This window comes from Andrographis paniculata, unplaced genomic scaffold (assembly GCF_009805555.1).
Source record: "Andrographis paniculata isolate CXL003 unplaced genomic scaffold, ASM980555v1 Contig30END, whole genome shotgun sequence".
Lineage (NCBI taxonomy): Eukaryota > Viridiplantae > Streptophyta > Magnoliopsida > Lamiales > Acanthaceae > Andrographis > Andrographis paniculata.
This window is the reverse complement of record NW_026137563.1, coordinates 3,530,232-3,543,178: the sequence shown is the minus strand read 5'-3', so window position 1 is coordinate 3,543,178 and position 12,947 is coordinate 3,530,232. Positions and strand designations below refer to the sequence as shown.

Below are 12,947 nucleotides of genomic sequence, written 5' to 3'. Positions count from 1 at the left end.
ATTGATGGGAGCCCAATAAGAAGAGTGAGGAATAATAGCAAGTAACCTACAATTACAACTACAATTACAAAGCGACCTGTCCTCTCCCTCCGCCTTCGGACTCGATTCTTCCTTCTCGCTATTTCAGTTTCTTTCTTGGCTTGGTTTTTTACAAGTTGTTTCCGACGCTGCTTGCTTGCTTTTGTTTCCAGGTCAGGTCGTGTTGTGGCGATGAACACCGGAATGAGGTCATGCGCTTCCAAGCTACTCGCTTCTGCTGGCTCGATTTCTTCCAAATCAGGTCTGTCTTTACTTGCTCGATCAGAACTGCTTGCGTTTTTTGGGGATCTCTTTTATCTTTTTGTTTACATTTCCTCTCTTTATCAATATCATGGATCTTAATTCAAATCTTGAAGATCAGTGATAGATTGATCTGGGTTATCCGTTTATACCCCGCACCCTCATTTTTTCCCTAAACAAATCGTCTTAATTCCATTTCGAGTGAATACGTTAGCATGAAATTTATCCCTGATAGGGTGGTTGTTAATTCTAATGATATCGGTGTTTATTCGAGACCATGGAGATGCGGAGGTTCCTAATGATACCTCCCGTATGGCTGATTTGGCGGGGTCGCGTGTTCTACGGGCAGCGCTAAATCCAACAGCACCACCCAAAATTTTAGATGTTTTGGTCCGTTTTGATGCACAAACAAGCAATAATAATATGAAGGTTCAAAATCTTCTTTCAATCAAAAGTTTGAGTGTCTTGCATTATTTGAAAGTTGAATCCTTGTGAACCTGGCAGCAGTGACAAAAGGATTATCCAGTTTGTTTACATTGATTTTCAACCCTTAATTCTTCAAATTCCCCAACAAGGAGCACTTCCGTTTACTGAAATAGCTGAGCCAGGAACTATACACAATAGGCCATAGCTGGAAAGAAATTCCCCTCATTTAGAATTCTCTTGATCTTGTTTCCCATCATTTGACAGCTAATTTTCTTTACGTAGGAATCGTTTGCTTGGAAGTTTGAATTGCATGCTGTGTTTATTTTGCTACACGTAATACAATATTTGGATTCAATTAATAGTTAGTGTAGAATAGATCTTTTATTTTGTAGTTTTCTTTGGAATGATTGCTTGTGAGAGCAGATGGAAGGAACACCCGTAAAACTTGTGCATTTTGAATTGTGATTTTATGCATTGAATTGTAGGCATTGTATTTGTGTTGCACATTTCATGCGTGTGTTTATCTGTATGCTGAAGAAATGTTAACGAGTTGTGCTTGAGGAAAGGATTAGAGAAGGCTTGAAACACGAAAATGAGCTTGACGCCTGATTTGGAGATGTTGCTTTTAAAGCCATTTTCTTTTTCACATTTGAACAGTTACTATGTCTGTATAGGTAAATGTCAGAGACCTCAGTAAAAGTAATGTAACTGCTGGCATCAATCTTGGATTTGAATGCTTGATCGTTGTAAAATGATGTACAATGCATTAAAATTGTTACTTGTAGAATCTATCAAATAATCAAAATGACACTGGGATGCTATTTTCAATTCACTTAAGTAGATTTGTGTCTCTATTCACTTGTGACAGCTTGCTAAATCTTTATGTGACCAGTACTTGAAGTTATAATTTGAAGCTGGGGTGCTGTTCAAAATAATGATAATTCCAGCCTTGGGTCGATGTCTTTAAACATTTGATTCACAGAAAAAGTGGAATTGTTTACAGTGAACAGGAGCATTCACTCAACCAGTGTAAAGAAGATGGGAGGAGGACATGGGCATGACGAGCCCTACTACCTTCATGCAAAGCACATGTACAACTTGGACAGGATGACAAATCGAAAGCTAAAAATGAGTCTTGGTGTCTTTTCAGCATTCAGCATTGGTGTTGGAGTCCCCATCTTTGCAGTCATCTTTCAGCAGAAGAAGACTGCCTCAGGATGAGATATTTTTGATAACTTTTTCACTGTAATAACAGAGAGCGCATGCATTCTTCTTTTTCTATAATAAGATTGCCTGTTTGGAATGGTAGGGTAGATTGAAGCTGAGAATGTTATGTTTCAAAAGAAAATTGTGTGTTGTGTTTGGACTCGCTCTGTTGCCATCTTTCTGAGCTTGATAATAGATTCTTTGTATAATTAAACTATCCGACTGATGTTTTTTTTTTTTATTGTCAACTGGGCAGCAGCAAATGCTAAATGCCAGCTCCTGGACAATCAACAGATTGCTGCTGCTTCCCCCGGTTAACTGCTATGCAGTATCCATTGCCTTTACATTCTTTTTCCCCACAACTGTTCTTCACAGTTTTGGAAGCCTGATTAATAGCTGCTGCTAGCTAGTGGACAGTTGGAAATATTTTTTTATGTAAAGTTGTCATGGCAGTGGTCGCTAAAATGTGAATTTATTGCATCTTCTTTCTTCACTGCACTGCAGAATCAATCAGATAAGCCCAACACTAAGGCATTCTTGAAGAAAGTAAGTCGGTGGAAAATTGTATGGCAAGTTGTGAATCATGTGGGCGATTAGAAAAATATGATTGATTCCATTCCATTCCATTCCCCGCCATATGTGGATGTGGTAGTGATTGAACCCATTGGGAATGGCTGACTGGTGAGGCCCTACTTACTCACTATCATCATCATGATATTTTATTGGTTGGACTTGGACTGGATTGTACTCTACTGGGCATTCATATCCCCATCCATCCATCCTTCCATCCCCGCACTCACCATCATAACCATTTTCCTTGCCCTGCCCGTACCTGACCTGACCTTCAGACTCCAACCGATATCATATGATCTCCTACATTTATGAGGCACCCTCAATATCTTATTCAAAATGCCCTTTCTTTCTTTTGGTAATTGCTTCAAATATAAGAGTACGTGAAATAGAAACTTCTCAACCAGCGTCCTCCTTTTTACTTGCATGCCATGCCATCTATTAAAGTAAAGAAAATGGGTCAGAAAGGTTCCCTAAGAGATACAAGTGAAGAAGTACAAGTGAGTTTTAATGAGTAAAGGCTGGTTAATGATTAGAATATCTACTAATAGATGGATAGATAGATTATGGAGGGGGGTGTGCAGTGATGCCAAATATCAGCCTTGCTGAATATTCATCAAATCCCTGCATTTCCATTCTTGAAGCAAAATTTGATAGATGATAATAATAATAATTAGTGGCCTGGCAGGAGGGAGGGAATCCAATACTTTGGTCCTGCCTGCCATTTAAGTAGAGAGTACCTATGGGGAATGAAAATGCAGTAGCATGCTTTCCTCTAATTAGAGACGGCCGGACCGGACCGATTCCTCTTTAATTCCCCTCCCCTCTATCTTCATGTGCACACTCCTCAATTATTGCACTCTTCACAAATTACCTTTTCTACTTAAAAAATAATAATAAAATAAAACATAGATAAAACGACAGATGAGAAGACCTGTTTCTCTCCACCCACTTGCATCTGCATTTCTGGCTTCGGTGGTGTATGTATCTTGAGTTTGTGCTTCCAAAACACATTGTGAAATCTGGCAAGAATCACAACTTGTATTGTATTTCTTTTGGAATCATCCCAAGGAGGAACAAGCTTGTCCTGTTTCTGATTCCCACTCATTTTTAAGGGAAATATGGCCCAGCATCTCTCTCTCTCTCTCTCTACACATAATCCCAAGGCAATATTCCGGGTCTGTTACACTAAATTTCCAGGTTTAGCCAATCCCATCTAGAGCACCAATGTATAACAAAAAAAAGTGTCGGCATGAATGGCATCCATCCACAATGTTTCAGATAAGCTAAACAATAGTAAAACTTTTCTTATCCTTCCAGCCCATAAAAGTACACGTCAGTAAAGGTGAAAAGGACACTCACCTCTAGTAGTCTAGTAGTCCCTACTCACTCTGGAGAAAAGTCAATCAACTATAGCAGCAGACTCTTCTCCAACCAGTTGCTCTCTCCATCTCACCACATACTTTTCTGCACAATGCACAGAATGAATGAATGAAGAAAATGCAGTGACCACTATTAAACAAGATTGAGAGAGGATGCATTACAGCTCACTAGTCACAACCCATACTCTCACACTTACCAAGAATCGATCAATTTTCGCCTGAAACTAATAATCTGCAGCAAAACGGGCAAAAGATTCATATCGCTGTAACACACCCCATTCTAATTTCTTTCCGCTTTGAAGGCAACAATAGTACTCCGCTAACTGTATGATCCCCAAAATGATGATAAGACCGACGAATTATTTGAGAGATCCAATCCTCTTTCTTTGAAAGATAGGTAGCTGTAATGTAATCATGACAGTTGAAATATGGAATTGAACTTGACAGCAACAGATACGATTAAATTATGTATGCACATAATTGGAAATTTTAACCTGGTTTTCAGAAAAGATTGATGGATAAGAATAGTACTGCAATCATTGATCCAAGAAATTAAATCCCAGAATAATACAGAAAGTTTGTGCAAACTTGAATATTTTATAAGGAATCATCTTTAGGGTTTTCATCGCCGCTGTCGCTGCGCTGGGACTGGGGCTGACTCTGGTGGTGTTGATGCTCCAAATTCATGCCCAAGTCAATCCTACTGTGGCCACTATTGTATGCATTGATTGAAGCCAGCATTCCCATGTTTGTTTCCGTAACGCCTAAGCCCGGCTGTGGCTGTGGCTGCTGCAGCACCATTGATCCCGCTGCTAGCTGAACGGGGTTGAAACGCCCTGCTCCAGGGAACTCGAACCCGCCAATTCTTTGTATAGAAGATGCCTTGTACGGCCACTCTTGCTGTCCTACTGGCGCCGTGGCGGCGCCGCCTCCGGTAACCGGAAGCATCCAGAAGGCGTTCCCAACGTTTGCAGCGGCAGGGGCCACAGCCCACATAGCGGGAGCCGGTATAAAATTCGAGGGCTGAGAAGATCCGGATTTAGGGTCTGATCCCGATTCTTGGTCGTGAGTTGGCTTAGGCGAGGTTGCACCGCTTGTATCCTCTCTGAAGCGTTTCTTGATGAAATTCTCATCGGGGTCTTGGGCGCCGAAAGAGGAATTGGAGGTGAGCTGATGGTGGTGGAAGCCCAGCATGCCGCCGGGGAAGAGAGGGGCGGATTTGGAGGGTGGAGCGGAGATGGTGGTGCCGCTCCTGCGCAAGGAGACGTTGAGGGTGGAGAAGTTGGCTGGAATAGTGCCTGTGCCGGTGGCGGCTAGGATGGCGGGTTCGGATTGGTGTAGCAACCACTCAATGGTTTCGCCGTCGGACTTGTGGCCCAATTCTCTTGTAAGCTGAAAGACGCGGGCGGCGCATAAGGCGGGCATGCGTATGCGCCGCCCTCGGCCGTCCACCTTGGTGTGGCGATCTTTGGAGGGTTTCTTTGCCGTCGCCACTTTGTTATTATTAAGGTTATGGTTGTGGTGGTTGTTGCTGGCGTCATCGTTGTTGTTGGCGTTGGCGTTAGAGGAGGATGGAGAGGGAGAGGAAGAAGAGGAGTGGGCTAGGGTTCTGGAGATGGAGATGGAGCCCATGAAGGGGCCGTGCAGGGAAGGTGGGGCTGGGGCTGGGGCTGAACCGGTTTCGGGTTGACTTTGGTGGTGAAGGCGGTGGCGTGGGGAGGCGAGTTGCAGGGAGGAGGCTGCAGCGGCGGCGGATGCTTCATGGTGATCTGAGTTGCCAGTGCCATTAGTACTAGTATTAGTAATAGTATTTCCTCCTCCGGGATTCTTGGTATGTGCGGACTCCATAAATTCCATGATAAGTGGATGAAGGATGAGGTGGAGTTTGTTTGTGGTTAGTTAATTAGTTGTTGGGGAGGGAAGTTGAAGTTGAAGAGAGTCTTCTTCTTCTTCTTCTTATTGGGCAGTAGAAGAAGTAGTAGCAGCAGGCAGCAAACATTGTCCCAACCAATTCGCCAAGATTGCAGAGAGCGGAGAAGAAAAGTATTATGTATGTATGATGTTGATCTCTTTTCTTTTCTTTTGGAAAGAAAAAAAAAAAGAAAAGAAAAGGAGCCAAGCAAGGAAGAAGTTAGGACCTTGTGTTGTGCTGTACTGTGGTGTGTGAGTATTTTGAGCAAGTGGGAATAGGTGGCTTCTCTCTCTCTCTCTATATATCTCCTTCTCTTTGCCGTTGACTGGTGTGAGTCTGAGTCTGAGTCTGAGTGAGGCTGTGGTGGTACTAGTGCTGATACTAGTATCAATCAATCAATCAAAATTCTAAACACAAGAATCAAATCAAATCAAATCGGTGAGATGGGGTGGCAGCTGATGGAGTCTTGCTTGCTCGCTCGCTGGCTGAAGACAAATAATAGTACGACTATAATAATAATATAAGAGAGGAAGAAGGCAGGTCCTAAGTTGTTCCGGAATTAAATTAAAGAAACGTATTTTTGTTGGCAATCATTGACCATCCATCTCATGAATTACTCCAATATCATCTACCCATCTCCTCCGAGCCACTTTCAAAGTGATTCATGACTCTATTATGAGTCAGTCTTACTCTGCATAAATGATGATTGAAGTAACAGTAACTTGATGAAGAAAAAGATCAAGTTAGAGAGACACAGAGGAGAGGAGGTGGTGTGCGCATAGGTATCTAAGAGAGAAAATTTGAACCAAGAAAACAGGAATGGAAAATGTGGTGGGTTCTTCCAATTCGCTCGCTAAATTAAATGTCGGCTGTTTGTATTGGGGTATTGATTCACCGCTCTCAAATAATAATGGAGTGAGTGAATCAACTGCAACTGCCTGCTGGTTATGGTTATGCGAATGCGTGCGAGCAACAGGACAAGACAAGCAAGCATACATACAATACAATACACTACTCTACTGTATTAGCTCCAGTGTATGTGTGTAATAAACTTAAAACAAATAACCTGCAAGTTATGATATGATGTGAGAATCCCCCCTCATTCACACACACACACACACACTTGCATCTTTTATTACTATTATTATTTGTTTCCAAGTGACAATGAGATGTCACTTTCAAGTCTCACCAGTCCATGTATGTAATAAGGAGTATTATATTCAAGCAGCATGCCTCACGTTCCCACACACCAACCTTTCCCTCCTACCTTTCCTATATATATATATATATTTATATACTAACACGTTTGTATGCATATGTATCAGTCTTGCTTTAAGCCCCCTCACCTACCCCATCACAGCCACGTAATAATATTCATTGCAGTAACCTCAGATTCTTGGTTAACTCGGTAAAAAATAAAAATACTATCTTTAAACAAAAATAAAAATAAAAATTGCCTTTTTTTTTTTTTTTTAGTATTTATTATTGCAAAGGGAAAGATTAGAGTCTTTACCATTACCAGACAGACAGGCAGGCATTAATATACATACAAGAAATAGAAAGGAATGATCAAACTACAGAGCTGGTACTGTCTCGAGGGTTTTTGCAAGCAAAACAATTTGGAGTTTTCACATTTTGCTCGAATTACATTTCATGTCATTCAGCAAGTCCACGACGACGACCGCTTCATAACGGGCTTCATCTGCTTGTCCTCCTCCAGAGAGATCATCCCCAAATGCGAGGGATCCTCCAACATCATCTTCGCCACCAGATACCCCGCGATGGACCAAGTCTGGTATTTTCTAGCTTGCTTCCCTATGTATCTTCCCAGCTTCCCGTCGTAATATTCAGGCCACCCATCCTTCAGCAATCGGCTCTCTGCAAGATCGATGGCCCGTCTTGCAATTTGCGGGCGCCCCGTCTTGATGCACGCAGCTGTAAGCAACCATAGAAGGACTGGAACCACATGCAAAACAATGTCATGTCACAACATACAAGAACATCACAGAGTATAAAAGGCAATGAAAAGAACCTGGCCAAGATCCTCCATTGTGATAACTCCATCTCGTATTCTTCGGATCACAGCCTGTCACGATTCGCCACTCGTGACTTTCAATAGCAGGATAAGCTATCTTCAGAGGCATTTCCCCGACCAGCTCCTCCCACCTTTCTTCAATAAGGTCCATAATAGCAGAAGCTTGCTCTGGAGTGGCAAGAGAACACAATATTGCAACACAGTTACCCAAGGCAAACCATCTAAAGTCCATCCTTGCCGGACTAACATTTCCAATAAAATAGCCACCGCGCATGGGCATGAAATCAAACACCCACTCAGGGATTGAGTCAGGAATAACATTAAACTTATTAACAGCCGTATGAGAGTATTCTTCAGTTTTGTAGCGATATATGTCGTTCAATTGTTGAAAATCAAGCCAAAAGTAGCTTCTCATGTGATAACTCAAGGCATGCAAACGCTTCACAATCCTCTCGATGAATTCTTTGCCTTCTGCATCATGCTTTAACATTGCCAGTGCACATCTCAATGCCATAAAGAAGAGTGCTTGAATCTCGATTGGGTACCCATATATTCCCTGTCAAATAAAAGTAGTTTTCAAGATTTGAATTTTTGTATTGACGAATGGAACAAGAGCATTGTGCTTGAGGAGAGCTTGAAGGTCACTTACCATTCTTCGATCAATCATTGAACAACCATCAGCACAGAGCAATGTCGGAAATGTGTCAAAACCCTCCGACAGACACAAGGCCAGTATAAGTCTCATTCCCTTTTGGCAGTCTGGTGTTTCTGCCAGAGACAAGTCTCCAGTAGACTTTGTGTATGCTCGGAGCAGAATTATCCACCAGAAGCCAGAATCAACCGGAGCTACCCTTCCAATTGCAGTCTCACCAAAATCTGCCACTATGGTATCTGTCTTGCGAACTGGATCATGAAGAACTTTGAAACTAGCTGGCATAACACCCTCCCCGAGTTTGAATCTATCAATTCTTTTTTCCCATCCTTGAAGATGAAGTGTCTTCAGTAAGAAGTTTTTAACTATTTCTGGCTCACCATTCATTAAGAAAGCCAGTGCACTTGGCACAAAATCACGAACAAAAACCTGCAATGATTGTAAGCTATTTACACTCTGAAAAGCCCACTCTTTAGAAGCAATAGGTTATACCGTGACCCATTCTTCTGATAGGTTTTGGTGCTAAAGTTCAAATTTTGACCTAATCATAAAACTACTGCAATGTAAACTAAAGTCAACCATCAATCGGTAGCAAAATTTGAATTGAATGCTTGATTGCAGAAAGCAGATTTAATGGCAGAAAGACCATCTGTTTACCTGATCATAATTTAAGACCTCCTCTGATGAGTGATCAATAGCAGCAATTGTCCCGACTGGTTGGCCCCGAAAGTACACAAGGGACTGTCGGAGGGCTTCCCAAGCATCGGCAACAATTGGATGTGGCTCAAAAGAATTCCGAGCAGAAGACACAGGGGTGTTCAAAGCAGACCTCCCAGGAGAATACGTGAACTCATTATTATCCAAAACTCTAGACAAGCCAACTGACAATTCACTAAGAGATCTCTCATCAAATGATCTCTGCCTCTCTATGTTGATTCTGGGCTTCTCAAGTAGCTTTGTGAGATCAAAGTCGTCCATTTCAGAAATAGAGCAGTGGGAACTCACATTTTTAAGTCCTGTCTCTTTTGTACCGTCCATTCCTCCTTTCACACAATCAGACATAACCTTAACACCGTCCATAATACTCTGCTCCTGTGTTCAACTGCACAACCAAAATTCATCAGACACAAATGCACGCCACAGGTACTCTTGCATATGTTCTTACTCCTAAAAATCCCAATCAGCACAGAATATACATAGTCTTAATCTGTGTAATGCAAAAAGAAAGAAAATAGTTGAAAGAAAGGGAAACTTTGCACAAAAATCAAGTTCCAAAAACCAAAATAGGAAATGTAAATCACAAATAGCACACCACAGAAGGTTACAGAAATCTTTGCTTGTTGGCAACCAAGTCACATTCTCGTCCACTTTTTAAGACCGTTATACATCAAACAAGATTTATGGCAAGGTCGATAATTTTGACGGCAGTTAAAACGTGATAAATGGAAATAGAAGGAGAGGGAGCATAAAGGTGGATTCACACTGCTACTGGGTCAATAAATACGATTGGTCCTGTTAAATATCTCAGCTCGGTCGACCTCAAAAAAGTGGAATATAAAAGCTAAGCGTATTCAGGAGACTGTATCTGAGAAAACCTAAAATCTCACCTACTCCACAGAAAATAGAAAATTGACGAAAGAATATCTATCTTTTCGAAAAGGGAAAATTAAAAGACAAGAATCAAGTACTCAGGAGGTGAAAGATCGCTTCTTTAGACCCCACCACCATCCCCCGATAGAAGGCTGAAAAATTAGAGAATGTTTGCAAGCTGAAATAACAAGAAAGAACCCACATTATTAGAATGCAAAAGCCACAACGGGGTGGGTTTTGCAAGATCCCTTAACCGTAGCCCAAGAGAGGCGGATACAGACAGACACATAAGTTTCAAATGATGCTGATGGGTGCAGTGTAAATGTAAGAGCCATACAAATAATCAGTATTCAAAAAGAGTCAACACACGCAGAAAGCTTCGATCAGCCAAAGGCAGAGCAGATCTATAGTTTAAAGATAAATCCAGATACAGAGAGAGAGAGAGAGAGAGCTAGAAAGAACAGACCTTGAAGATATATACCCGCAGGGAGAAGATAAGGAATTAATATTCCGGCGAAAGATTGCCGGACGGAAAAACAACAGAGAAGCGCCTGCGCCGGAAAATTGGAGAAAGAAGGAAAGAGAATCATGTTGGCGGAGCACAAATTTATAGAGAGAGAGCAAGGAAGGGAAGGACCCAACCAACTGGACGGAGGGACAGTCAAAAAGAGGAAACGATGCGTGAGAGAGAAAAGATGAAATAAATAAATACATAAATAAATAAAGAAAGCGGCCGAAAAAATATCCAAATAAAAAAGTCAGTCGTCCTCTTCTTTGTCTTGTTTGTTCCAAAGTGGTCTTTCCTCGCCCACCAACCAAACCATGTTCCTTTTAATCTCCCACCATCAATGACCCAAACCCAGACCCAAGGAATACTACATGAACTGTACTCAACCCAATCCTAATCTATTGACTCAAGAATTTGACAATCAAATTCAAAGGTAGGGTGCCTGCCACCTCAGCAGAGCAGACGATGATAATAATGTAATGGCTCTCCTTGAGACGAAATTCTTAATATAAGAATGGTGTACCTGCGGGCGATATCTATTAATAATGCATATTCTTATCTCCGGCGATTAATTGGAGAAAAAAATATATATATAGAGTAAAGAGGGTTGCATATTTGAGGTGGGGTGGGTGAGTGGGTGTTTCCAAGTAATCTGACGAAATCTTATTTGCTGCAAATTGGCGACTGTCGTGCAAAAGCGTGTCCGGTAGGGTAAAAGAAAAGGGGAGCAATTGGGTGAACATGTGGTGAGTAAATTATTTAAATCCCAGGGCACGTTGGCACGACACTGCTTCTGTAACGCAACAAACATTGACCCAACTGCACTGCAGCCAGAGCAAGCAAGTAGGTAGTTACGGCAAAACTGAACACCACCTTCGCATTAATTAAAACTGTTAAAAGAAAATGATTAATAAGAAGAAACAAACGAACAAACTGTATCCTTCTTCTTCTTCTTCTTCTTGGTAGGATTGTTCCCTCCCAATTAAGTTAAGCGTAACAACTAACAACCTCTCAACCGAAGAGAAGTCAAACCATAATTCCCAGTATTCGACACGACAGGCATGCATCATCAGCTACGTACAGGCAGGGAGGGAGGGTACCTGCATCCATCACTGCCCATATTCATATATATGCTTGCTTTGTGTTCAATTAAATGTTCATATTACTATTATTAATTAAATGATCTTAATTGGTCAACATACATTTGTGTAATACTAATGTCGAGAGAGAGAGAGAGAGCCCAAATGAGTAAGTACTGTTGATGGCGTGCCCTGCTAGCGCTGTGTCTATACGGGGTGGGGTGCACCTGCATCAGTCATCAATCAATTGCAGAAGATCCACAGCCTAAGTTTCATTTGTCTATTCCTGGCTGTATATACGTATATGTATATGTATACGGTGATGATGGCGATGATGTATCCATCGCGATGGAAGTGGAACACGAGTTTGTTGTGTGTTTTTTTGTATATGAGACGAGATGAGATGAGAGGTTTAGGTAAGAATTGAATTGATGTTTCTTTGGCCGATTCATGTCTGTATTCAACAAATTAATTAAGGCTGCCTGACAACCCAGCGGTGCAACCTATGTATGTATGTATGTATGTATGTATTATTAACTCTCTCTCTCTCTCTCTCTGGGGCCACTTACGCTGCAAAATAAATAAATAAACAAATAAATAGTGTATGTATGCCTATGCCTATGAACGCTGCAGGGGAGTGAGTGGTCGTGGGACTGGCGGATTCATCTAAACAAATACTAATTATTATTATTGACCTCCAAATTGGCTAGCTTAGCTACTATCTCAACTCATGCTGCATCAATCATATGGAGTTTAATTAATTATAGATCCATGTAAATAAATTTAATGTATATGGTTAGACTTAACCATCCAACTAACCCACCAACCCATACCACTCACACTCACCTAAGGGTTTGGTAGCCTGGCTGGCTGGAATTTGCTATCATCTACGGTATATTACAATTTACAATACAACATTGATGATGGATGGATGGATAGTTAAAAGTGGATCTGTGAAAAGTGCTTTCGACTAAAACAAATGTTATTTATAAATTTCTGAATTTTAAAATTGATCGTCATTACGCACGGCTGGCTCGTATGGTAGATATTCTATTAATTATATATATATATATATATTTGTGTGTGTAATGTGTGATCGTCATGATTCACGAGTTGTCTGTCTGTGTGTGTATCTATTTATATTTATAATGTCACACGGAGAGACAGCGACTTTATTTATTCTTTGTTATTAGGAATAATTTGCACCAGTTTTGATTTGATTAAATTAGGTGGATGATAGTGAAGGAGAGGGCGCCTGAAATATCATAAATCAATCCTTGTAAAATCTAAATGTAATGCAAGATTGGA

At 41.2% G+C, this 12,947-nt stretch overlaps 3 protein-coding genes across 5 annotated transcripts; 1 reads left to right on the top strand and 2 right to left on the bottom strand.

The window, feature by feature from the left end:
- Window positions 1-45: 45 nt before the first annotated feature.
- On the top strand, window positions 46-2,128 carry LOC127246461 (uncharacterized; the record flags this gene model as incomplete). The annotated part of the gene is made up of 2 exons (XM_051267874.1): window positions 46-280; window positions 1,709-2,128. Coding segments are annotated over 2 exons (453 nt in total), but the record flags the coding sequence as incomplete, so codon positions are not given.
- Window positions 2,129-4,340: 2,212 nt separating this feature from the next.
- On the bottom strand, window positions 4,341-6,742 carry LOC127246460 (transcription factor TCP23-like). The gene has a single exon (XM_051267873.1). The coding sequence runs from the start codon at window positions 5,718-5,720 to the stop codon at window positions 4,461-4,463; it is 1,260 nt and encodes a 419-aa protein (XP_051123830.1). The 5' UTR covers window positions 5,721-6,742; the 3' UTR covers window positions 4,341-4,460.
- Window positions 6,743-7,218: 476 nt separating this feature from the next.
- On the bottom strand, window positions 7,219-10,923 carry LOC127246458 (probable alkaline/neutral invertase D). Of its 3 annotated transcripts, XM_051267869.1 has the most exons (6): window positions 10,519-10,923; window positions 10,151-10,230; window positions 9,120-9,564; window positions 8,460-8,891; window positions 7,808-8,366; window positions 7,219-7,731 (listed from the first exon to the last, which is right to left on the bottom strand). In XM_051267869.1, the coding sequence occupies exons 3-6, from the start codon at window positions 9,540-9,542 to the stop codon at window positions 7,436-7,438; spliced, it is 1,710 nt and encodes a 569-aa protein (XP_051123826.1). In that variant the 5' UTR covers window positions 9,543-9,564; window positions 10,151-10,230; window positions 10,519-10,923; the 3' UTR covers window positions 7,219-7,435. The 3 variants fall into 3 exon arrangements, with proteins under 3 accessions (XP_051123826.1, XP_051123825.1, XP_051123827.1); XM_051267868.1 differs by lacking the exon at window positions 10,151-10,230 and having other exon boundaries at window positions 10,519-10,921; XM_051267870.1 differs by lacking the exons at window positions 10,151-10,230; window positions 10,519-10,923 and adding an exon at window positions 9,775-10,057.
- Between the last annotated feature and the right edge of the window lie 2,024 nt (window positions 10,924-12,947).